Below are 23,891 nucleotides of genomic sequence, written 5' to 3'. Positions count from 1 at the left end.
GAAATCACGACTTTGAAGCATTCAATATTTTTTTAAATGCTGAACAAACTCAGCGTCAACAAGAAGCAGGGCTGCCAGATCTTTCAGATATCTCTTCCTGATTTTTTTTATATGGTCTAATTTCATATTGAAAGGCTTGAGAACAAGTATATTTTAGCTATGGGAAATATTTTTGTTTTTATTCTCTCAGTTGGCTTCGCACGGTCATTTCATGTTAATACTTTTGATCCTTAATTGTTTTCCATCTGGCAACCTATCTTCTTTTCCAACATGGCCGCTTCGGACTGCATCCTGCGCCGAATCCTACACTTGCCCAGACGCCGTCCAGATTCTGTAAGGTTTCGACTTGATTGTTCGTGTTCACTCAGAGCATTATAAATCTGCTTTCATGGCTGCTCTTGTTTTGGTTGTTGGTCGGCTTTAGCGAACATGATAATAAACTGATAAAAAACGTTTTGTTATTTATTTAACGTTCGAGTCTTTTCGAATCTCAATTAGAATACAATGTTGGTGACGTTAAAAGTGGGTGCAGTCCAAATAAGAACATCTCAAAGCTTGTTTAATCATATATACAAAAAAAGATGATATCGTGTCACTGTTATTCTCAGAGGTCAGAAGTCGTCTGCAGGGAGACGCTGCATGTGTTGGACGTGTCCCGCTACACACGAGACCTGGGGGCGTCGGTCTACTTCCCCAATGCTGCCCTGACAGGTGAGACTCACCGCCTTCCCTGCGCCACATCTGACCTCTGACCTGCTGGCTTGTTGTCCAGGAGATGACTTGTATGACGTCACACTGAGCGACATGGACTGCCGCCTGCGCGTCACTCTGGATCCCACGCTGAACCGTCTGGTGGAGAAGAACCGGCTGCGGCGTGGCGCGGCGCTACAAAGCGTCACATTGGCTCCCGGCGTTATATCCCCCAGGTAGGTAAGCTTGCTCGCGTGCGTCGACATCGCGGTGTTTAATCCAAATGTGTGTGCAGCTTCATCATGGCGCGTGTGGACATCAAAGATGAGGAGGCGGAGGTCGGGGTGTCTGACTGCGACTCGCTGCCCTGGACCGCATCCCCCGATGTGTCAGGTGACAAAGACCTGAACTTAGCCCCACCCACACGCTAAATGTGCTCATCCTTCAGGTCCACTGAGGGCCAACCGGCTGGTGTTTCTTCCTCTGTGGAACAATGTAGACTTCAGCGGCGCCACCTGGCAGCAGACTCCGCCCCCTATGGAAGATGAGGAAGAAGAGGAGGACGAAGGTGGGTTGGTGTACTGAGTGTTAAGTCTTTAAAAACACCTAAATGGACCTCTTTGTCCCCAGCTAGTCGTCCTAGCGTGACCGTTAAAGACTTGCGTGACGGATACTTGTCCAAGCATAAGGGCGTGCTGCACGGCGCCATTCGGCGTCGGTTGATCGTGCGCATCCTGGCCAAGTCACAGCTGCTGTACTACGGCAGACATGACAGCAACTGCAGGTGTCCTTACAGGGTAAGCGAGGGCGACACCATCTTGTCCAAACCGATGAAGCGGCATCAATGCTTCCTGTCGCGTTCAGGCGCTCTTGGAGGTGTGTGACCACACAGGAAGTGTGTGTGTGGTGTTGTGGAACAGCGTGTGCGTCACATGGTACCGCCCTCTCAAGCCCGGCGACATCATCAGCCTTAGCCACTTCCGGGTCAAGCAGCTCTACCAGTCCGATAACGACGATATCGGTACGTACGCCGGCGAGCGCGCATGACGTTCAGGAGGTCACGCCCCCCTCCGTCTTCTCGCAGAGATCAGCGTGAACAGCCGAAATCCCACCGCTTGTATTTCTCTGCTCCCGGAGTCCTCAGTGGCAGTTGACCGCTTGCCGCCACAACCCGCCTACAGCTTCTACAGCAGGTACCGCCCCGGCCCGCCGTACCAACAGTGGCCACGCCCACCACCGCAGTTGTCCTCTCTTGTTCAGTAAGGAGCTGCCGGACCGCCCTAACCACAGTCTGTGTGACGTCATCGGCCTGGTCACATTCACGGGACGTGCCGAGAGAATCAGGAGAAAAGGTGAGGGTTGTCATGGTGACAGCTTGTCAACTTGGTCAAACGTGTGTGTGTGTGTGTGTGTGTTGGCAGACGTCCTGGACGCCGTAGGAGGAATGGAGCTTTTAGAGTATCGCTGGCTGCGACTGGAGGACGGAACCAGTTCCCGTCCCATTTGGGTCAAGCTCTTCTCCACCTCACAGCCAGAAACTCACTGCAGGCTCCGTCCACGTGAGACACACACGATCCCAGCCTTCAGTGTTTGTGAGAGGAGTGCTCATAAGTGTGTGTGTGTGTGTGCATACAGTGATGGTGGTGGTGTGCACTCGCCTGATGGTCGTCCAGAAAGCCGTCGGCGTCTTCTACCTGACCAACACGATGCAAACGCAACTCTACTGCACAGGTACACCTCTTGGTGACCTCATCACCTGACTGACAGATGACCACAGGCTTGATTGACAGGTCAGGGCCACCACTCAGAGATGAGCTATCGCAAACTCATGGCGGTCCGGGCATTCCTCAAGTGGTTGAAACGTCACGATGAAGCAAGCGTTCAGCGCTCGGCTCTCATTGGAGGATTCTTCACATATCCAACCCCTCCCGTCTCCTTGGAAACGTACATGAAAGACAGCACAGGTGAGTTCACTTCCGTGTTGGGAGTTTCTCGAAGAAGAATGTCTGATAGGACGTCTTTCAGGTGAGCCAGGCTTCCTTAAGGGGGCGGAGCTTTTGAGGGAGATGACTGGATTGTGTTACAGGGAGCGACGCACCTTTTGTGTCCAAGCGACTGTTACCATGGTGACATACTGCCGGCGAGGAGAGGTACACCTGCACACGCACACGCACTTGCGCACATTGATTGTTGTGTTTTAAGGAGAAGGACTGCCTCTTCTGGACATCTTCAACCCTGCACGCCTCAACCTCGTCACTCTCCTCCCCCCTCGCTGCTAGTCAGCGGACGCCCCGCCCGCTGCTGTCCCCCAGCGCCAGGTATTCAAATTCAAGCGTTGGTGATCAATTTCACCTCCAATATTTAGGAATGTGTGTGTGTGTGTGTGTGTGTGTGTGTTTGTGTGTGTGTGTGTGTGTGTGTGTGTGTGTGCGTGTGTGCGTGTGTGCGCGCGCACAGTAGGCCGTGGAAGAGGAAGCTCCCGCTGCACTCGGAATCTCCACAAAAGGGGTGAGGATTGGCCACACCCACTCATCAAAGATGAATGTGATGATGTAATGATGACGTCACCGCCTGTCTGCAGACCACCTCAAGCTACTTTACAAGGGGAGCACAGCAACAAAACAGGTGTGTACATGCACGTGTACGTACGTGCGCCTACGTGCGCCTACGTGCACTAAATCATGTGGTTGCACAGTTGTCCTCTTTGAAGCTTCCATGGAGTTCCTCCAAGACTCCAACGAAGAAGAAGAAGATGACGACGAGGACGACGACACTTCCTCTTTTGCCACCTGCCCCTCCCACCCAGATTTCCCACACATCGCCGTTGAGTCGCTGGCGATGCGCTACGACCCCGCCCATGGGGAGCAGCAGGCGGTTGCCGTGGCAATGGGAGGACGATTGAAGTCCCTCGGTGCCACCTTTGACTCAGAGGATTACTACACCTTCACACTTAGAGGTAGCTTCTCATCCGTGACCTCCGACCTTCGGGACGCCACATGTGACACATAACCTTTGTGTCAGTTTTGTCAGACGGCGCGGTCGTTTCCGCCATCTTCCTCCCTCAGTCGCAGTTTTCCTCCCTCTTGCCGGCCTCCCTCCCCCATGCCAATACCTGGATCTCCATCTTGTCCCACGGAGCCTTCTCCTCACACACACACCCACCCTCACCAGGTGAGCGCACACACACACACACACAACACGCCATTATAACAAAGGTGACTATTTTGCTGGGCTAGTTGACCTCGTCGCCACGGCACCGCTGCTGGCGAATCAGAGGCTAGTGTGCTTGCTGGAGACGTGTCATCTGGGCGGAGACTCCAGCGAGGTCGTCTTGAGTCGAGCGTTCCTGCTGAGGGGATGACGTGAGAACTCCTCGTCGTTTTTGCACTTTAGGATGTGTGTTGTTGAGGTGTTAAAAAACTGCACTTTTTTCAGAAGAACACGTATAAAAAAATTTAAAAAAAATTCTACCTTGTAAATAAACGCTAGCAAAGTCATCTAACAATTTAACTAATGGGAATCTTTTGCGCCCATAAAACCCACTAAAAAACATCCAAAAAGCACCAACAATACTCCATTTACATTTCGTGACCTGAACATTAACCAAGCATTAGTGATATTATAAACGCTTACGTTAAGGAACTACTTTTAGCAGCACATTGATCACAGAGAGGTAACCAGCGTATGCTGCTGTATTGACAATAAAGTACTATCTATCTATCTTATCATCAGCTGGGGAGCTGCTCTCACGCCTCTGAGCTGGTAAAAGGTAATGCTAGATTATAAATCATGCCTCTCACCTGGATAGTAGAAGGTTGTGGACATAAACCAAGAAGCTGGTCAACTTTGACATCCAACTTAGACCCGGAGATGATGAGAAAGATATGAGAAGACGCTCGTTTTTACCCGCTTTTTTTTTTTTACCCGTTGTGAGGATTATGACGTTAATTATTCATCTAAACGGTAAGATATGGACATTCCATCAGTCGGCATCCCAATAAGATGAGATATTGTACAGTAAGTGATTTTCTAATATGTTTGTTGTCTCTTATGAAGTTTGCAGGTAGTAGTAATCAGTGTTATTAAAGAAAAAAGCAAATGTGATGCATTTGTGAAAGTAATGCGCCGTCGTCTGCTTAAAATAAGCAAAATATCCATCAATCCATTTTCCACCGCTTGTCCGAATATGCCTGTTACTACTTTACATATATACTTACAGCGTGTATAAAAAACCTCGGTAGAGGTTATTTAGAGTGCTTTATAGGCAGAATAGAGCAACTACCATTGGCTCCATTCTTAGCTGACTTTTACTAACGTTTATTTTTACGAGTTAGAATGTATAAAAAAAAAAGGAAAACAATGTGTTCTTGTCTTACGTAAGGATTTTTAAAAAGTGCAATTTCCCTTCAAAGGCAATGTGTGTCTGTGTGTGTGTTTGTGTGTGTGTGTTGGATGAAGGAAGTCTTGAAGAAGTTGGAATGTTCTGATTTTGACTAAAATGTTGTTGTCATACAACACAGGCGTATTTGTTTGTCTTTTTATTGTGGGGCATGGTCAAGTGCGCATGTTAAGGATCATTTAAGGGGGCACATGCGCAAAGGGGTGTGGTCAAGTGCCCAGGTCAGGGTGTGCGGGGGAGTAAGGGCCATGGTCAAGTGCGCAGGTTAGGGAGGTATGGATGTGTGATTAAAAGGGGCATTGTCAAGTGCCCTGGTCGGGGGTATAAAAAGATGGTTGCATAAAAAGGCGTGGTCAAGTGCTGTGTCTCTGACAGATGAAGTTCAGCCTTGTGGAGCAGTGTAGGTCGTTAAGCCGGCCATCCACATGCAGGTGAGCGCAGTCCTCGTCTCCGGGTCCGAGGCCGTGATTGGTCCAGCTGTCAGGCTGACCGGGTCGCCAGTGCCTGCGGTTCATGACGTAAGGCGTATGGTTGACCCACTCCCACTTTCCCGTCCTCTCGTCACTCAGTCCAACCCAGTAGAAGGCCATCGTGTGCTTGAAGACAAAGTCCTACGAACACAGAGACGTAAGCTTGTCAGCAAAACGCCGCCTAGCATTTTGTCCCTGGATTGAGTGACCCACTCACCCACTCGGAGTCCGACTGCAAGATGGCCAAGTGCGACTCGTGCCCGTTGCACCAGTCTCTCGCTTCTTGCCATGATAGCGGCATGCGACTGAAGTGGTAACAGGTGGACTCCAATGGCTGCCAGCCAAGAGGACAGCAACCTGCCATTGTAGTACCTGACGTGCATCACACAGAACCCGTCAGACCGAGCCAGGTGTGTGTGTGTGTGTGAGAGAGTGAGTGTGAGCGCGCGCCTGTACTGTTGTTGATCATGCGTTCAAAGGAGCATCTGAGTGACGTCACAGTCCTGCTGATGGTGTCCAGAGTGGCGAGCTGCTTCAAAGCCTCCGAGGCTGAAACGACGCACTCGTCACCTCTCTGGCGTCATGTGACTCAGCTGGCGTTCATGTGACCATTCTCACCTGAAAGGATTTCTTCTTTGTTGTTCTCCACGGCAAACTTCAGTCGCTCCACGCCTTTTGCACCCTCTGACGCAACAACGGATCGCACAGCGTCGGACAACACAACAACAAGACGATTGTACAGGAGTGTTGTTACCTTGGACCAGCTGCTGGATGCTGTGTAGTGATTGGCTGACGTTGGAAACGTTGTTCTCTACTGACCACAAACGACTTGACAACCTAGAGTCTGCACACACACACACACACACACACACACACACACACATGCATGACGCCACCTGTTGGTCCTTCCTCACACACTACCAGGTCAGTGTGGGTTAGTGTGTGGATGCTCACAGCTGGCTCCCAGTGCAATGGTCAGAATCAAGATGGCTACTGCGGTCACAACAGGAAACAAGCGGCGCCTGAGTGCGGGCGCACCTGAGCGAGGGACGTGGGGTGGGTCTGACACAAACTACATGTGAGTTTTCATCATTTCACACACGCAAAGACACACACACACACACACACACACACACACACAGGTACCTTTTGTCCAGAACGAATTGGTGTCGTCTTCAACGTCGTCATGGTATTCAGTCGTCATGGCAGTTAGCTGTTTTTCTTCGCTGCGAATAAGAGTGGAACCGACACCAAATGTTAACGCAAGCTGGAGGTGACTGACCGCCACAAGAACTTTGAACTAACCAGTAGTGTGTGTGTGTGTGTGCGTGCGTGTGCCAAAGTTCATGCTTTTTCTGTTCACTTTTTATTCACACAACCATGCCAACATTTTGAGCCTTAGGGTCACAGGTCATGTAGTGACGACTATGACTGGTTTAATATGGATTAGCAATCACTTCAGGGTGTCGGGTCAGGACAGCAATTATGCGTCCATATTTGTAGGTTCAATTGTCTATTGAAGACATGCATGAGTTCTTTGTTTGTGTGTGTGGTTTCCTATAAAAAACAAATACAATCATTATAAATCAACTAAAGTGACCACAATGCAATGAAATATAGGCACAAGCCTGCCACAGGGCTGTTGAAATATACATCACTTAGCTGTGTATACACATGTACATAAATGCACAGAATTTGAACATCCCAGCCCTAAGTAATGTAATGATTAATAGAATGTAAATAGCATCACAACAATAATTGGAAATTGGGGCTAACAAACATATCCAATGCTAGAAACAGGCCCCAACCAGGGTATGATATTCAGGTAGCAGTTAGCTTGTGAACTTGATGCCAAACAGCCATTAGACTAGGCTGACCATATTCTGAAATCCCAAAAAGAGGACACATATATGCGTGCCAAGGCGGGCAGCACGCCAAGGCCGGGACTAGGTGAAAATTTGCCAATGATACTTGAACTTGCTTTATAAATAATATATTTATTTAAATAAAGTATTTTTTCTCCTCTGTAGACAGCAGTGTTGGGGCTAGGAATTTTCAAAATGGGGTCCCACAGTAAATTTTTGGGGTCCCACTTTTTTGTAAGCGTTTTGAAAACAAATGATAAACGTATGCATTGTCCTGTTGTATCTCACATTCTATATTGTGTTTTGGAAAAAGGTTGTCATAAACATTACTTAATTCATTAAAAGAATTAATAAAAAAAGAAGGCAAATTTGTATGCATATGTAAATGTATTCAGTTAAAAACATTCATTCACTTTCTTCTTTCCTTCATGGATCTGAACTTTACCGCTGCTAGTAGTTTTTTCTATTTTTTTATTTAATAAGTTGTAGGTGTATTTATTTCAGTATAAAAGTGTAAAAAGTGTTTTGCTTCGGTTATGAAATGATAATAATGGTGTGCCAGGGCATACATACATTTTATATTTAACGCTTAAATCTCTGGAGTCTACATCGACTTCAGATCTATTCCTCATTTCAAAATGTTGTAGTTTTTTTTATGTTGTATTTTTGTTTGTTTGTTTTCTGCCCTTTTTTGTCAAAAAAAAAACTATGTTTTTTTATGGCAAACATACAAAATATGCAAAATCTTCCACCAAAAATATTTTTCAAAGTGGAATATTTGATGTGACGTAATCAAGACCTTGGATAGGTCAATAATTCATAATAACATTGATTTTGATTCAATATTATGTTTTGAGCAATGACAGTTTGAAAGAAAAAAAAACAGCTTTGTTTTATTAGTCAACATTGCAACTGTTTCTAAATTACATTTCACCTTTAAGCTTTTTTATTTCACTTTTGTTATGTTTTTGTTTATTTTAATAGTGTTTTTTAGAATGTGCCGTGGGCCTTTAAAACATTAGCTGTGGGTTGCAAATGGTAAAAAAAATATCTGCGTCCTTTATGATTTCAGTGCGTTAAAAAGACACAAAAAGTGCGTTAACGCCAACACTGCTTGACAGTATAACAAAATAAGTCACACTTATATTCTGTAACATTCACAGTTTTGGAAAAAAAAGTGCAGAGGTAGAAATATTCAAAATAACCTCTAAATTGTAATTTCCCCTTGGGGATTAATAAAGTATTTCTGATTCTGATTGTATATAATGTAAACATAAATAATGCCTCAAAACAAGTTCATTAAATTCAAACAAAAAACAGCAGACGAGCTCTCACCCTGCACAGCTGAGGTGGGGGGTAGCGGGGGGTGTATAATGTAGCGTCCCGGAAGAGTTAGTGCTGCAAGGGGTTCTGGGTATTTTGTGTTTATGTTGTGTTACGGTGCGGATGTTCTCCCGAAATGTGTTTGTCATTCTTGTATGGTGTGGGTTCTGTTGCGTCGACCAGCATTCCTCTAATGGGGAATTCAAATTGCTAGTCTCTCCCAGATTCTTTTTATGGCAATAAGCTGATGTTTATATTCAATCAACAGGCAGTAGTTGGTATTTTGTGGTTTATTCTCCAAGCTTAGAGGACAAACGTGAGACCAACCCAGTACACCAGCGTTTCCTCGCCCGGTCCAGATCGGTCTCCTTTCCAACTCACGGAAGTGCTGTGATCTTCCCTCTGTCCCTCGCCCCCACTCCCGTTGTTTAGACTACTCCGAGTTATCTCTACTCTGACACATTCCAATCTAGAAGGCCGACACCTTACTATGAGACTCAAAAGAAGGAAGAATACCAGCTATTCTTTATATGACTATAGGAGTTTAGAAAGAAGTAACACTTAAATATGGATATGATTCTGATCTGCATCCAACAGTTCACAGTGTGGCGCATATTTGTAACAGTGTTAAAGTTGTTTGTACGGCTACCCTCAGTGTGACCTGTATGGCTGTTGACCAAGTATGCATTGCATTCACTTGTGTGTGTGAAAAGCCGTAGATATTATGTGACTGGGCCGGCACGCAAAGACAGTGCCTTTAAGGTATGCCCCCAATATTGTTGTCTGGGTGGAAATCGGGAAAAAGTTGGGAGAATGGTTGTCCCGAGAGATTTTCGGGAGGGGCATTGAAATTCGGGAGTCCCCCAGGAATATCGGTAGGGATGGCAAGTATGTCAATCAATCCACTCCCTCGCTCTCTCGCTCTCTCTCTGTCTCTGCCCCTTCCTCATGAATGCTGCTGCGTGCCCACACCTTCACAATTTGTTTTGTTTTTAACCCCTTCTTAACCCTGGACATACATTGAAAATACACGCAACCCTGACTCAAAATGCCGGACATTTGAGGCATTTAAGAAACCCTGCCCAGACTGCCCCGCAAAAGAGGACATGTCCGTGGAAAAGAGGATGTATGGTCAGTCTACATTAGACTACAATAAAAAGGACTAAATGAGTTGCAATACAGTTTTAAGCACATAGCAAGTGATATTAAAGTGCATATACAGTAACTCGCTCTGTATTGACGCACACTGCCAATTAAACAATTGACAAAGAAGTCCACAGTAACTTTCATAGCTTGCTGATGCATCCATCCCGTCCATTTTCTACCGCTTGTTCCTTTCAGGGTCGCGGGGGGTGCTGGAGCCTATCTCAGCTGCATTCGGGCGGTAGGCGGGGTACACCCTGGACAAGTCGCCACCTCATTGCAGGGCCAACACAGATAGACAGACAACATTCACACTCACATTCACACACTAGGACCAATTTAGTGTTGCCAATCAACCTATCCCCAGGTGCATGTCTTTGGAGGTGGGAGGAAGCCGGAGTATCCGCACTCCACACAGAAAGATCCCAAGCCCAGGACCTTCGTATTGTGAGGCACATGCACTAACCCCTGTGCCACCTTCATCCATCCATCCATCCATTTTCTACCGCTTGTCCCTTTCGGGGTCGCGGGTGTTGCTGGAGCCTATCTCAGCTGCATTCGGGCTACCTGCAATGATGCGTTCAATGCCCCCTCCAGTGTTGTAAAAGTGAATTACACTCAAGCAACCCAATGACACAAAAAGAAAACAAGCGTTACAGAGACAGTCTTTTGTACAGGTCATCCCTCAGTGAGGTCATCATTAAAGTGGAGGAGGATGGCAGGGGTGAAGAGGTCACAGTCAAGGCGCAGAAGCTGGAGCTTGACGTCGTCGTCCGGAACGTTATTCTCGCTCAGTGTCTTGTTCATGTCCAGACACACTCCGTTGTGTTTCCATGTGTAGCTACATGCGTGCGAGTTGTAGGGCAGGTAACGCTCCCGGATTTCAGCCAGCGTCTCTTCGGAACACACCTGTGTAGGGGAGGAGCTGTTTTGATTGATTGATTGAGACTTTTATTAGTAGATTGCACAGTACAGTACATATTCCGTACAATTGACCACTAAATGGTAACACCCGAATAAGTTTTTCAACTTGTTTAAGTCGGGGTCCACGTTAATCAATTCATGGTAGCAAAGCTTTGCATTAGGACTCAAACTTCAGCTGTGGCTGCTATCTTAGCATAGCATTATGTCTCAAACTTCAGTTGGGCTGCTGTCCTACAGCTTAGCATTAGGTTTCAGAAGATAGATGACGCTTTTAGCCCTTGTAACTTAAAAGTAAGAGGGTTATGTTGGCCTATAGCTTAGCATTATGACTGAAAAGTCAGTTAGGGCTGGCATTATAACTCAAAAGTCAGAGGGGTGTGTTAGCCTAGCTTAGCATTATGACTCAAAAGTCAGAGGGGTATGTTAGCCTAGCATGACATTATGACAAACTTCAGACGGGACTGTTAGCCTAGCTTAGCATTATGACTCAAAAGTGACTTGGGGGCTGTTAGCTTAGTTTAGCCTTATAATTCAAAAATCAGATGGGGCTGTTATCCTATAGCTTAGCATTTAGATTCAAACAACAGATGAAGATTTTAGCCTCAAAAGTCAGAGGGGTATGTTAGCCCTGCTTAACATAATGACTCAAAAATAAAAGGGTTATGTCAGCCTATAGCTTAGCATTATGACTCAAAGTGTCCTGGGCATGCGGTTAAAGTGCATCCGGCGGTGGAGGCTCCTCTATGGGGTCTTGGGGCACTAGGAGGTTAACCGCTTTACTGCCCTTGGCAAAGGCCCAGTACAGTAGTACCTGACTGCCCCCTAGCTAGGGATACGGTGAAGACCTCAACGGCGGAGCAGGCGGAAGACGGCAGATTTAAGAACTACCACAACGGCTGCGATGGCGGAAGAAGGCTGCAGCAGAAAAGGGTCCCCAGTCGTCTTGGACTCCATGTCACTGGACCCTGACCCGTTTCTGTCAAGGATCGTGTGGTGACTGTCTGTGCACCAGTCTCCCCACGTTAAACTAAGTCATGCACAGGCATCCTCCATAAAGGGATACACCCCTACCAGGAGGATCGTCATACTCGTTCGAGTGACCGCCGATAATATGACTCAAAAGTCAGGGTCAGCTGTTAGCCTAGCTTAGCATTGTGAGTCAAAAGTCAAAGGGGTATGTTAGCCTAGCTTAGCATGATGACTCAAAAATTAGGCGGGGCTGTCAGTCTATATAGCTTTGCATTTAGACTTAGATGACAGATTGGCTTTTAGCCCTTATGACTCAAAAGTCAGAAGGGTATGTTAGTCTACACTAGCATTATAGGTCATAAGTCAGATGGGACGCTTAGCCTAGCTCAGCGTTATGACTCAAAAGTCAGTTGGCGCTGTTAGCCTAGCTTAGTATAATGCTTCAAAAGTCAGATGGGTATGTTAGCCTAGCTTAGCATTATGACTCAGCTGATGGATTGACTTTTAGCATTTATGACTCAAAAGTCAGAAGTTAAAAGTTAAGAGTCAAAAGTTAGCCTAGCTTAACATTATAAGTCAAGATTTAGATGAGGCCGTTAGCCTAGCTTAGCATTCTGGTCCTTAACACCACCAAGACGAAGGAGCTGAACATGGATTTCCGGAAGAAAAAAACAATAAACATCCAACCACTGTACATCAACGGGGACTATGTGGAAATGGTCTCTAACTTCAGGTTCCTGGGGATCCAGATCAAGGAAGACCTGTCGTGGAGTATGAACACCTCAGTGACCATCAAAAAGGCACAGCAGAGACTTTACTTTCTGAGACTCCTCAAAAAGAACAACCTGTCACAAAAACTGCTTGTGTCCTTCTATCGCTGCTCAATAGAGAGTGTGCTGACATACTGCATGTGTGTATGGTATGCCAGCTGCACAGCAGCAGAGAGAAATGCACTTCAGAGGGTCATAAAAACTGCCATGAAAATCACTGGCTGCTCTCTCCCCTCCCTAGATGAACTGTACAGTGCCAGGTGCCTCAAAAAAAAAAAAAAACGTCATAAGGGACCCATCCCACCCTGGACATAAACTTTTTGAACTGCTGCCCGAGGGCTGGAGATACAGGACAATAAAATGCCGGACAAACAGACTTAAGAACACTTTTTACACAAGAGCAATAGTGTCGCTGAACACAAACGACAATAATGTCTGTGCATGTGAGCTGTGTGCTTGCTATTTTTTATGTATTTTTATCTATTTATCTATGTTCTTATGGTTTTATGTGTTATGAATTTGCACTAAATTAGTTTTGCTTACAATTTCGTTGTACAATGACAATGAAGATATATTCTATTCTATTCTATGATTGAAACTTTTATTAGTAGATTGCACAGTACAGTACATATTCCGTACAATTGACCACTAAATGGTAACACCCGAATAAGTTTTTCAACTTGTTTTAAGTCGGGGTCCACTTTAATCAATTCATGGTAAAACTCAAAAGTCAGGTCGGGCTGTTAGCTTGAAGCATAGTATTATGACTTAAAAGTCAGAGGAGTATGTTAGCTTAGTATAAATATAAAGGACATGGTATTTGACCATAGTTATGCTAGGCATTAAATTCACCTCCAGTCGCTGCTCCTGTGACGTCAGTGTGTTGATGACCCGTATCCACCTGGTTTTAGAGGACAGTCGCCCCACCTCGTAGTGTTGGTCTTTCCACCAGGCTGGGTCGATGTCGCTGGCCCAGTCGGAGCGAGGCCCAGCAGGGGGAATGTGCACGAAACGTCCCCTGGGCGTGTAATAGCTCACACAGTTGGTCAGTGGATGGATGAAGGTTAACACCTGGACACAGACGGCCAGGTGAGCTGAAAGGCGATCTCTGATTGGTCACTATGGACACACACACTCACATCTTTGGTCTCAGGGTCAAACCAGCTGCTTATGTCCTTTCCTGAAAACTCTAAGATGGGCAGTAGCAGAACATCACCTGTGAATAATCATTAATAAAATAATTAATACAGTTGTCCCTCACCACTTAGTGCTTCACGGTTTGCGATTAAAATTAATCATTTTCAAGCATAAAAATGGCTAAATGAACTCAAAATATCATGACTACAGTAGTATTGGTCACAAGATGAGACCAGACCATGTTCAGTATCATGGACATTGATTGGCTCAGCTTTAGACAGCATTACCATATTGAATACAAACTTTGGGTCCTATTATGCAAAACCAAGTTTTCTTATTGGTGCCTGTCTTTGTGTATTTAAGATCCCCATAAGTCTCAAAAATTTGAAATCAAACGATGGAGCCATGGCGGAGATGTTTATAAAACATTCTTTCCTTCCTTTATACTTGCTCCAAACAAGCCGTTTGGAATTTGAGTAGCTATAGTGACGTATTTGTCGCTAGTTACGTCAGCAGATATCTCCATTTTGGCAACGTTTCTCTCGAAGAGCTTTGCACGAGTACGCTTTTATAGTCCAAAGCTAAAGTCACTAAGTTCCTTATTTTTCTCTCTATGTTGTTGTGGGGCAGACTGTCTCGTACATGCACATGCATCCTCCGCTGTTTCCATTTCTAATATAAAGTAGTGTATAGTTCGAACTTATATAGTAAACTCCATATGTAAGCGCTAAAAACTACCACATAGCTGACAGGGAGAAGATGCAGTGGAGGCGCGTCAATAGGACTGCCAACAAAACGGGCCATCCTGACTTTTGACACATAATAATGCTAAGCTAGCGGTTTGAATATGGTTGATAAAACATAAATATACACATCATTTTGAACAAAAAAACAATATTGCGTGTGGTGTGAACCACAAAGAAGTGTTTAAAATGTAGGAAAAAAATCTTGATATGACCCCTTGAATTTAAAGATTGACTTTATGTGAATGTTATTTCATGTCTAGAGAGCTCTCATAATGTTAAAAACAGTGTTTCGAAAGTTATGAAAATATCCCTGTTTTGCCAAGATCCAAAAGTGGTAGACGTTATCTGCCCCCCTCCCCCGCCCTCCCCTGTTGTAGTCAATGAACATGTGAATCTTACAACAACTTTTGGTTCAATTCCAATTCATGGTGTGAAGACTTTATTCAAATTTGATCATTGATTCAAACCGATTCTTACAATATATTACTTGGTGTAAAAAATATAATATAATCTTTTTAAAACAGGTTACAGGTTACAAAATGCCTCTTGGCTCCTGACGTTTGATGTATGCGTTGCGAGTAAGCGCAAAGATGGCGTAAAAAACTATTAAAAAAAAAATCCTTCTTAAATAATAAATATCTATTTTTGAATCAAGTCCTAAAATTATGAATCTATTTAAAATCGAAATAAATTGGAATTGCGATTCATCACCATAATGGTATAACCACCACATTGGCCAATTAAAAAATGATTAACCGGTTGTTCGGCCATGTTGAACACCCTCTGGTGGTGGCCCATGAAGTGGCCAATGTATTTTGTATATTATATTGTACAGTATGACAGTATCATAAACTATGCGAACGGGACAAGCTGTAGAAATTTGGATGGATGGATGGATGGATGTTGGATGTTATAAAGGGTTAATTTTTATTTTTTTGAATTGGAAATTTTGACAGTTCATGTTAACAGTACATATTAGTTTAAATAATTGCACTTACATATGTGTGTGTGGATAATTTCATATATATCATATTATAAAATTATGTGTTTTACTTATCTGTTTATTTATTTGTACCTGTCCCATGAGTCAAGTTGGTGTTTGTTTTCAACATAATTGAGATTCTTATTGGCGTTTGCTTGCTTCAAAATAAAAGACATTGATTGGCAAATCATCAAAAATGTATTACTTTCCATGATAGCAAAATCCCAATAATAGATATTACAACCGCAGCACAGAGAAGTTGGCCGGAACGAAAAAAAACCTGCCCTGACGGTTTTAAATGATGGACTGACAAGGGCCTGATGGATCAACAGTCACTTTTTTTGCCCATTTGGCTACTATCCACTGCAACCACATCAAAGTAACACCAGCAACAGAAACTATATATTTTTCTCCACAAGCGTCCTTGTGTCACTACACACCAACACACTAGGGTTGTACTGTATACCGGTATTAGTATAGTACCACGATACTAATGAATTATATTCGGTACTATACCGCCTCTAACAAGTACCGATGATGAGGACTTTGAATATGACAAATGTATGATCCTGTAACTACTTGGTATCGGATCGATACCTAAATTTGAGGTATCACCCAAAACTAATTTAAAGTATCAAACAACAAAAGAATAAGTGATTATTACATTTTAACAGAAGTGTAGATAGAACATGTTAAAAGAGAAAATAAGCAGATATTAACAGTAAATCAACAAGTATATTAATAATTCATTTTTTACAGCTTGTCCCTCATAATTTTGACAAAATAATAGAATGATAAATTACACAATATGTTACTGCATACATCAGCAGACTAATTAGGAGTGTTTGTTTGTTTACTTACTACTAAAAGACAACTTGTCTAGTATGTTCACTATTCTATTCAAGGATAAACTTGCAATAAGAAACACAAGTTTAATGTACCGTAAGGTGTTTTGTTAAAATAAAACCAATAATGCAATTTTTTGTGGTCCCCTTTATTTAGAAAAGTATCGAAATACATTTTGGTACCGGTACAAGTACCTGTGCAAAAAACTGATAATTTTTATTAAAATAAGTTTTATACAAAGGCTTTTATTTTGGATTATTTATTCATTATTTCTGAATATTAAGAATGAGCTAGCTATTTGTTTAAAAAAAAATGTTTACTTGTTAGTACTGAAAAATAAGTTTTATTTCGATAGGCACTTTGTGTACATGGAGCATCTTTTTGTTAAGGGACATGAGTTAGATCGTTTGGTCTAAAATATAAAAGAGATAATGGAGATGCATTGTTTGCTCATTGCATTTAATGGATGTTTACAGAGATTATGCATCAATAGTTGTAGTTATTTCAGTCATACTGTATCGTACCACCCTGGATCGTAATCAAATGAAATTGTAAAGATGCCTATGACACACCCCTGATAATCCATCCATCTATTTATCCATACAGCCAGCAATAGAAGCAATTAGGCAATAGTCCACAACAATCTCATTAAAAGTCAATATGTTGAAACAAACATGACTCAAACTTGTTACAAATAAACAGTTATAGTTATACTAAATGACACACATCAAATCAACCACACACACATTGGAAATGCAATGAATTGAAGTATTAATTCAATACATACTGTGAACAGAAACTATCAACATTTCCACTCACACATAATGTATTCAAGTAAATTGTATTCAGGTTCCTATACTTCATAACATATATAGTTAATAATATTGACAACATACCATACATTGATCACCACCAGGGGGCGTTCAAAAAGGCCAAGCAAAGTAACTACTTCTGGATCTGTGTGTCGCTCAAATATTCGATTTATTATTTAAAAATTCTACTTACCACTGTCGGGCTCGGAACCAACTAATAGCAATACACAAGGGTTTACTTGAATATCATTTATATCAAAATGGAGATGTTTGGCTGAACGAAGGGTCAAGACAAACGTTTCTCTCACCCTCGTACTGCTTCACCAGGGGGGTCAGGTCACACACTTTACCCAGGAAGGACACCCACAGGTCTGCTGACGTGTTGTGAGCCGACACCTGAGCAGGAGTGAAAAAGCGTGGCCTGACTGACGTCATCACTTCGACGCGTCGAAAAAATTAACTTGCTCTTAAGATTACTGTAGATCCGTTGCTAGGTTACGTGGACAACAAGGGGTGGTGCCCGCTGCTGCAGTGTGTCCCTTGATGTCACCAATGTCGTAAACGTCATCGATGACATCGTCGAGGACATGACGTTAAACCGTGTTTTTTTTTTATTTTGTTCAAAAACATGTCCAAATATTCTGAGGACGTCTATGCGTATTTCAATGACGTTTTATTGAGTGACAGCTCATGACAGTTAATGAAAAAGATTGAAGGAGTGTGTGCGTGTGACGTGGCAAATGTGATTTCCACTTTCAAGAACTTTCTGCGAGACACCAAATTCCTTGGGAGGGGAATCTCATTTGTCCACTTGTGATTGGTTCGTTAGCAGACGCTTTGATTGGCAAATAAGCCGGTCAATCAAAACAATCGACACTCTCATTGGCTGTTGCGTTGAGGGGGTGGCTGGAACTTCCTGTTGACGTTTGTGTGCCACTGTCCTCGCGAGATTTGCAAGGCGGCGGTGACGGCAGTCAGAGCAGCAAAGGAGAACACTTTTTAAACACAAGTTTACGTCGACAAGTATTTGCCGCCATGTCTTCTTCTTCTTCTTTTTGTCCGCTACTCTATTTGCTAACCCTCGGTTTTGTGCTCCATACTTCCTGGGCTAAGCAGCGCAGCCTCGCAGCAGGTAAGGCCGCCCTGGAGAGGCTCCAGGCGGGCCAGGGGGACCGCCGTGTTCTGCTTGGGTCTCGCCAACTTTCTTAAACGGATTTTCACCTCATTGTCAGCTTCTTTAAGTACTCACTAATTAATCACTCACTAATCTTACGTAATGAAGTCTGACTTTGATTTAGTTTGCCTCAGGCTATACTTTATCGTATTCATCCGGTGCTATTGTGTTCGGTCTTTTCAGCAGTTCAATGTGAAATAAGTCTTGAAAGGATGACATACCTAGTGTTTACATGACTGGACCGTTGTTTTGTTTGTATTTTCGTTGACAACATAGACACATTTTTAACGTGTATGTCAAACCGCTAGTTGGCGCTGTACGTTTGAGAGAACAACTATTTCACTACACATGTGGTAAACGCGCATCTTACACATTTACTGTTGTTTTTCTTAACAAGGAAACTTTCCAAAAGCTTAAATAATGGGATTTTTAATGATCAGTTAAAATTGTTGCCCTGCCTGCCCTTCCCCCACTTACTCACCTCTGTGTGGAATTTCTCCATGGCTTGGAGAAGAAGAGGGCACTACCTTTGTTGATAAACCTTTTCCCCATCATTTATTATTATTTTTGTTCCCCAGAGAATCTGCTGGTCATCACTGCGGCAACAGAGGAGACGGACGGCTTTTTACGCTTTATGAGGACGGCCAAAGAGTTCAACTACACAGTGAAGGTAAATGTTCATGTTGGCAGCCAATCACAGAGGGCCATGTGATCATGTACTGATGATGATGACCTTCAGATCCTGGGCCTGGGGGAGGACTGGCGAGGGGGTGATGTGGCCCGCACGGTGGGTGGCGGTCAGAAGGTGCGATGGTTGAAGAAGGAGCTGCTGAAACACGCTCACCAGGAAGAGTTGGTCATCATGTTTGTGGACAGGTAACAGTCACTTTCCGCTTGTGAGCGCACAACTCGCAAAAAGATGTTGATAGCAAGCATTATTCCGGTTGTCTCCCTCCAGCTACGACGTGATCTTCGCTTCAGGTCCGGAGGAACTTCTGTACAAGTTTTCCCGCCTTGGTCACCGAGTGGTGTTCTCAGCAGAGGGCTTCTGTTGGCCAAACCAGAGGCTGGCTCCCAAGTATCCCACGGTGCATACTGGGAAACGCTACCTCAACTCGGGAGGTAAGCGAGACAAGCGGTTGACACCACATTTTTCCGGACCCGCTTATGCTTCACTCGTAAAGCGTTTCTGCGTTTGTCAGGGTTTGTGGGCCTTGCTCCAGACCTAAATGCCATGGTCCAGCAGTGGAAGTTGAAAGACGATGACGACGATCAGCTTTTCTACACCAAAATCTACTTAGACCGCGCCCAAAGGGTAAAGTGGCGTATGCACAGACATGGCAGCAGCTTGCCAGGACTTCACTGTTTTTCTTTTTTTGTTTTTTTCAGACCAAATTCAACATGACTCTGGACCACCGCTCAAGAATCTTCCAGAATCTCAATGGAGCAGTTGGTGAGACATGGGCATGCTTGTTCTTACATGTAGCAAAGGTGTGGTCTGTGTCATGCTTCATTATCTCATCATCATTTTGGTAGATGAAGTCGTTTTAAAGTTTGAGAAGGCAAAGGTCAGAGTGAGGAACGTGGCCTATGACACACTTCCTGTCGTCATCCATGGCAACGGACCCACCAAGGTAAACATCTTAAGTGTGTTGTACTTGCTCTCCATATAAGGAAGTCCCTCATATGATGATGTCGCTGCAGCTGCACCTCAACTATCTGGGCAACTATGTTCCGAAGGCGTGGACCTATGAAGACGGCTGCGGTATCTGTGACAACGACCTGCTCAGCTTTGACGATGTGGATGTGCGTAACACGTTGTGGGTTTCTGTGTCAGCGAGGTCATGCTGTTTGTCATTTCAGGAGCAGGACATGCCGCTGGTTCAAGTGGCTGTGTTCATCCATCAAGCCACCCCCTTCATGGAGGAGTTTATGGAGCGGTTAACAACTCTCAACTATCCTCTCACTCGCATACGACTCTTCATCCACAACAATGTGAGCCCATGTCGAGATGGCTCGCACCCTTGTCTCTGCCTGCGTCACATCATGCCTCCTTTCAGGTGGTCTACCATGAACGCCACATCCACAAGTTCTGGAAGCAGCACAAAGCTCTCTTCCCTGACGCCGTGCTGATCGGGCCTGAGGAGAACCTGCAAGAGGACAGGGCCCGGAACATGGCTGTGTGAGTGCCACGGCGTCATGTAGAGCTCAGATCACACAGAATTTAACCGCATCTTGTGTGTGTGTTAGGCATGTGAAATGTGCACGAAAATGCGGAAATCCGCGAATTTAAACATAATTTTTTGCGTCAAAACAAAACTTCCATGTTTTTTTAATGCAATATCAAAAAAATAGGATCCAAACAAATTTTGTAGAATGCTCGCTGTTCGTTTTGCCTAAACACCGCACAGATTTGCCTGACAGGGAGACGATCAGGGGCCGCTAAACAAGCTTACTGGTTAGCATCATCTCGCTAGCTTACTTTTCGTCGACTGCGTTCGCTCTCCAAGCCATAAATTGTAATGTTTTTCTACTATTTGGATGATTACAGTCCAAATCAGTTGTAGTTGTAGATTATTAGTGGCCAGCAAAAAGGTATATTTTTGACGTGATGGATGTAAACAGAAGTCACAACAACAGAATATTACCTGAGGGGGCGTGGTTATAGGATAGAGTTGCCAAATAGGAAACATTTTCTGTGTTCTTTGCATGCATGTAATAGAATTTTACATTACATTTTCAATGATAATAACGTTAGTAAATTATCTACTAAAAAACCCTAAAAATTACATGGGACATGTAAGTGTAAAAAGACAGCCAAAATAGGTTGGTAGATGAGAATAAATATAAAGGTAATATACAGTGTAAAAATACACCCAATTGCAGAAAATGTAGTCTTAATTTCCTTAATGTTCTTTCGGGGCTTTCGTGGCAGCACTTCGTGCCAATAGAAATGTTCCGCTTTTTTTCGTCAGTTTTCCTCTTTTTTTTCTCAAAGGGTGCTTACATGCCCTGTGTGTTTATGTGTGTGTGTGTGTGTGTGTGTGTGTGCGTGCGTGTGTGTGTGTACAGGGAGGCCTGTAAGAAGAATCAGGATTGTGATTACTACTTCAGCATTGACTCGTCTGTGGCCTTGACCAACCCCGACACACTGAGGATTCTCATAGAAGAGAACAAGTACGTAGCAAGCACCCTCTATAGCAGGAAGGTGGACTGAAAAGCATCCTTGTTGGTAGTCTTAGCGGAGAGGCAGGAACGCCATGAGGACACCTCAGAACAAAAAAAAACATGTGTTCTTCAGGTCCGTAATTGCGCCCATGCTGTCCAAACATGGAAAGCTGTGGAGTAACTTTTGGGGCGCTCTGAGTGCAGAAGGTTACTACTCCCGATCAGAAGACTACATTGAGATTGTCCAAGGAAAGAGGACGTGAGTCTCACTGCTTCTGTCTTCTGATTGCATTGGACGACTTGTTGACTTGCCCTGTGTGTTGGCGGCAGGGGGCTGTGGAATGTTCCGTACATGTCCCAAGCCTACCTGATCAAAGGCAGCGTGCTGCGGTCCAAACTGTCCAAGGTGAATCTTTATGAGGACCCCAGCATGGACCCGGACATGGTGTTCTGCAGGAGGATCAGGGAGCAGGTGACCTTTCTTTCACAATCATTGTCATCATCTCATGTCCTGCTTCCTGGTTATCATTTTGTGTCACACAAACACACACAGGGGGTGTTCATGTTTGTATCCAACCAAGACGAGTTTGGTCGTTTGGTGTCGTCCAACAACTTCAACACGTCCAGGCTGCATCCTGACATGTGGCAGATTTTTGATAACCCTCTGGTACCACAAACACACACATTTGCACTGGCTTCATTGTCATTGTCACAAACGATATATATTTGTGTGTGTGAGACAGGACTGGAAGGAGAAGTACATCCATGAGGACTACTCCAAGATCTTCAAAGACCCAAAGAGCTTTGTGGAGCAGGTAAGTGAGACACTTTCCATGTGACCGTTGGTTAGGTGCAGTTTGAAATGCTCCCCTGTCCCGTACTAGCCCTGTCCAGATGTGTACTGGTTCCCCACCTTCTCGGAAAAGATGTGTGACAACTTGGTGGAGACCGTGGAGGACCACGGCGAGTGGTCCGGTGGTTCCCACAAGGTGACCCTATATAACCCGGCCCCCCGTATGATAGGTGCCAGGCAATGCCTGGCTCAGATGGTAACTGGTGTTTATTTTCTGCAGGATGAGCGCCTGACAGGTGGCTATGAAAATGTCCCCACCATCGATATCCATATGAACCAGATCGGATTTGAGAAGGAATGGCTCAAATTCCTCAAAGAGTACATTGCGCCTGTCACAGAAAAACTCTATCCTGGATACTACCCAAGGGTACACACTCACTACATTTAAATATTTCAGTATTCTTAATAAAAGTGTGATTTGTATGCAGGCTCAGGCCATCATGAATTTCGTGGTGCGTTACCGTCCGGACGAGCAGCCATCTTTGCGGCCGCATCATGACTCATCCACGTTCACCATCAACATCGCCCTCAACAGCAAGGAAGTAGACTATGAGGTACTTGACTGAAAACAACCAGCGATAGCTTAGCTTGGCACACAGGAAACCTCAGCTCTTAACTGCTTTCTGGTGTGTCAGGGTGGAGGCTGTAGGTTCCTGCGTTACGACTGCAACGTGGAATCTCCTAGGAAGGGCTGGTCATTTATGCATCCTGGCCGCCTGACTCACTATCACGAGGGCCTTCCTACCACCAGCGGCACCAGGTACATCATGGTGTCTTTCGTGGATCCCTAGATGCCCCGCTTTGGCTGGGTGTGTGACAATATCATCACACATCACGCACTGACTTGGCCAGTGACCCAGAATGCATATCAGCAGAAAACCTTCCCAGTTAAAATGTATTCATGCTTCTTATTGGAGCTTTCTCATCTGGTCAAAAGTTTCTGCCTGCCTTGTTGTTTCCATAACAACCAGCAATGCTTATCGTTCCATCATAAAGCAGCATTGTCATCCTCAATCATTTCAACTGTATGACGTTTTTTACGAACCATTTTAAGGGAATCTGTGTCTCCGCGGTTGGAGTTTTAATCTAAGAACCATGAACTTGAAACAAAATCTAATTCAAAACCGTACTACTACCACCGATACAGTGACTGTCCTGAAACTTTTTTTTTATAGTACTCACACTATATCGCTACTAAGTGTTGTGACCTTTTTTTTCTCACAATGAATGTTGTATTGAAGATGAATGAATTTATTGTCTTCATGGGTGCTTGGAGGCTCTGAAGGTGGTTGGCTCCCACCTAAGTTAAAGCCCTTGATGAAAAATCTTTATTTTTATGAAATTGTATTTTCACCATGGTGTCGGGGCTTTTTTGTGTTAAGTATTTATATTTTAGGATATAAATGAGCCACCTTTTGTATAAACTGTTTTAAATTATTTAAAGTGAGTGAATAAACTTGACATTTTGAAAGCTGTTTTTATTCCAACCTTCTGGATCAAGCTCATGGTGTTTCCTGACCATGTGAGCTTGGGGTACTCATCAAGAAGTGCCTTTTTTATGAAACAAATTGATTCAAAGTCAGTTTTCGTTATACAACAAATCAGACACATGCATTATTA

General features: G+C 44.2%; 4 protein-coding genes across 7 annotated transcripts; 2 read left to right on the top strand and 2 right to left on the bottom strand.

Moving 5' to 3' along the window:
* The first annotated feature begins 180 nt into the window (after nucleotides 1-180).
* si:ch73-71d17.2 (RPA-related protein RADX) lies at nucleotides 181-4,643 on the top strand. Of its 2 annotated transcripts, none has more exons than XM_062065459.1 (19): nucleotides 181-333; nucleotides 609-711; nucleotides 773-926; nucleotides 986-1,083; nucleotides 1,139-1,258; nucleotides 1,321-1,487; nucleotides 1,555-1,711; nucleotides 1,775-1,883; nucleotides 1,951-2,042; nucleotides 2,112-2,249; nucleotides 2,326-2,421; nucleotides 2,481-2,654; nucleotides 2,716-2,840; nucleotides 2,893-3,008; nucleotides 3,148-3,198; nucleotides 3,272-3,315; nucleotides 3,401-3,646; nucleotides 3,712-3,861; nucleotides 3,927-4,643. In XM_062065459.1, the coding sequence occupies exons 1-19, from the start codon at nucleotides 271-273 to the stop codon at nucleotides 4,049-4,051; spliced, it is 2,328 nt and encodes a 775-aa protein (XP_061921443.1). In that variant the 5' UTR covers nucleotides 181-270; the 3' UTR covers nucleotides 4,052-4,643. The 2 variants fall into 2 exon arrangements, with proteins under 2 accessions (XP_061921443.1, XP_061921442.1); XM_062065458.1 differs by having other exon boundaries at nucleotides 3,386-3,646.
* A 570-nt stretch (nucleotides 4,644-5,213) lies between these two features.
* asgr1a (asialoglycoprotein receptor 1a) lies at nucleotides 5,214-6,862 on the bottom strand. Its single transcript, XM_062065466.1, has 7 exons — nucleotides 6,706-6,862; nucleotides 6,514-6,621; nucleotides 6,314-6,403; nucleotides 6,178-6,243; nucleotides 6,010-6,108; nucleotides 5,777-5,931; nucleotides 5,214-5,700 (listed from the first exon to the last, which is right to left on the bottom strand). The coding sequence occupies exons 1-7, from the start codon at nucleotides 6,761-6,763 to the stop codon at nucleotides 5,443-5,445; spliced, it is 834 nt and encodes a 277-aa protein (XP_061921450.1). The 5' UTR covers nucleotides 6,764-6,862; the 3' UTR covers nucleotides 5,214-5,442.
* Nucleotides 6,863-9,166: 2,304 nt separating this feature from the next.
* On the bottom strand, nucleotides 9,167-17,570 carry LOC133662776 (cytochrome b5 domain-containing protein 1). Of its 2 annotated transcripts, none has more exons than XM_062066914.1 (4): nucleotides 17,385-17,570; nucleotides 13,693-13,769; nucleotides 13,406-13,624; nucleotides 9,167-10,799 (listed from the first exon to the last, which is right to left on the bottom strand). In XM_062066914.1, exons 1-4 carry the CDS (start codon nucleotides 17,509-17,511, stop codon nucleotides 10,569-10,571), a joined length of 654 nt encoding a protein of 217 aa, XP_061922898.1. In that variant the 5' UTR covers nucleotides 17,512-17,570; the 3' UTR covers nucleotides 9,167-10,568. The 2 variants fall into 2 exon arrangements, with proteins under 2 accessions (XP_061922898.1, XP_061922899.1); XM_062066915.1 differs by having other exon boundaries at nucleotides 10,641-10,815.
* Nucleotides 17,571-17,992: 422 nt separating this feature from the next.
* plod3 (procollagen-lysine, 2-oxoglutarate 5-dioxygenase 3) lies at nucleotides 17,993-23,727 on the top strand. 2 transcript variants are annotated; one of them, XM_062066913.1, is made up of 19 exons: nucleotides 17,995-18,208; nucleotides 18,829-18,920; nucleotides 18,990-19,126; nucleotides 19,209-19,372; nucleotides 19,453-19,565; nucleotides 19,640-19,703; nucleotides 19,787-19,884; nucleotides 19,955-20,056; nucleotides 20,114-20,245; nucleotides 20,311-20,432; nucleotides 21,323-21,427; nucleotides 21,552-21,677; nucleotides 21,749-21,890; nucleotides 21,972-22,085; nucleotides 22,162-22,233; nucleotides 22,303-22,407; nucleotides 22,492-22,638; nucleotides 22,700-22,825; nucleotides 22,907-23,727. In XM_062066913.1, the coding sequence occupies exons 1-19, from the start codon at nucleotides 18,112-18,114 to the stop codon at nucleotides 23,060-23,062; spliced, it is 2,214 nt and encodes a 737-aa protein (XP_061922897.1). In that variant the 5' UTR covers nucleotides 17,995-18,111; the 3' UTR covers nucleotides 23,063-23,727. The 2 variants fall into 2 exon arrangements, with proteins under 2 accessions (XP_061922896.1, XP_061922897.1); XM_062066912.1 differs by having other exon boundaries at nucleotides 17,993-18,208; nucleotides 21,749-22,085.
* The last annotated feature ends 164 nt before the right edge of the window (nucleotides 23,728-23,891 follow it).

The sequence above is a fragment of the Entelurus aequoreus genome, linkage group LG12 (genome assembly GCF_033978785.1).
Source record: "Entelurus aequoreus isolate RoL-2023_Sb linkage group LG12, RoL_Eaeq_v1.1, whole genome shotgun sequence".
Classification (NCBI taxonomy): Eukaryota; Metazoa; Chordata; class Actinopteri; order Syngnathiformes; family Syngnathidae; genus Entelurus; species Entelurus aequoreus.
The sequence above is the reverse complement of the archived record's forward strand: the minus strand, read 5'-3'. Positions and strand labels throughout refer to the sequence as shown.

What these genes read in the sequence shown, in the direction of transcription:
- plod3 (XM_062066912.1), top strand. Translation starts at nt 18,112, where the DNA reads ATGTCTTCTTCTTCTTCTTTTTGTCCGCTACTCTATTTGCTAACCCTC. An exon ending in TCAGCTTTGACGATGTGGAT is followed by an intron (nt 20,057 to 20,113) that starts GTGCGTAACACG and finishes TTGTCATTTCAG; the next exon opens with GAGCAGGACATGCCGCTGGT. An exon ending in GACTCTTCATCCACAACAAT is followed by an intron (nt 20,246 to 20,310) that starts GTGAGCCCATGT and finishes GCCTCCTTTCAG; the next exon opens with GTGGTCTACCATGAACGCCA.
- LOC133662776 (XM_062066914.1), bottom strand. Translation starts at nt 17,511, where the DNA reads ATGACGTCAGTCAGGCCACGCTTTTTCACTCCTGCTCAGGTGTCGGCT. An exon ending in CCTGGTGAAGCAGTACGAGG is followed by an intron (nt 13,770 to 17,384) that starts GTGAGAGAAACG and finishes GATTATTCACAG; the next exon opens with GTGATGTTCTGCTACTGCCC. An exon ending in TTGACCCTGAGACCAAAGAT is followed by an intron (nt 13,625 to 13,692) that starts GTGAGTGTGTGT and finishes GTCTGTGTCCAG; the next exon opens with GTGTTAACCTTCATCCATCC.
- si:ch73-71d17.2 (XM_062065458.1), top strand. Translation starts at nt 271, where the DNA reads ATGGCCGCTTCGGACTGCATCCTGCGCCGAATCCTACACTTGCCCAGA. An exon ending in TCACTGCAGGCTCCGTCCAC is followed by an intron (nt 2,250 to 2,325) that starts GTGAGACACACA and finishes GTGTGCATACAG; the next exon opens with TGATGGTGGTGGTGTGCACT. An exon ending in CATACTGCCGGCGAGGAGAG is followed by an intron (nt 2,841 to 2,892) that starts GTACACCTGCAC and finishes TTGTGTTTTAAG; the next exon opens with GAGAAGGACTGCCTCTTCTG.
- asgr1a (XM_062065466.1), bottom strand. Translation starts at nt 6,763, where the DNA reads ATGACGACTGAATACCATGACGACGTTGAAGACGACACCAATTCGTTC. An exon ending in CATCCAGCAGCTGGTCCAAG is followed by an intron (nt 6,244 to 6,313) that starts GTAACAACACTC and finishes TTGTTGCGTCAG; the next exon opens with AGGGTGCAAAAGGCGTGGAG. An exon ending in CATGATCAACAACAGTACAG is followed by an intron (nt 5,932 to 6,009) that starts GCGCGCGCTCAC and finishes GATGCACGTCAG; the next exon opens with GTACTACAATGGCAGGTTGC.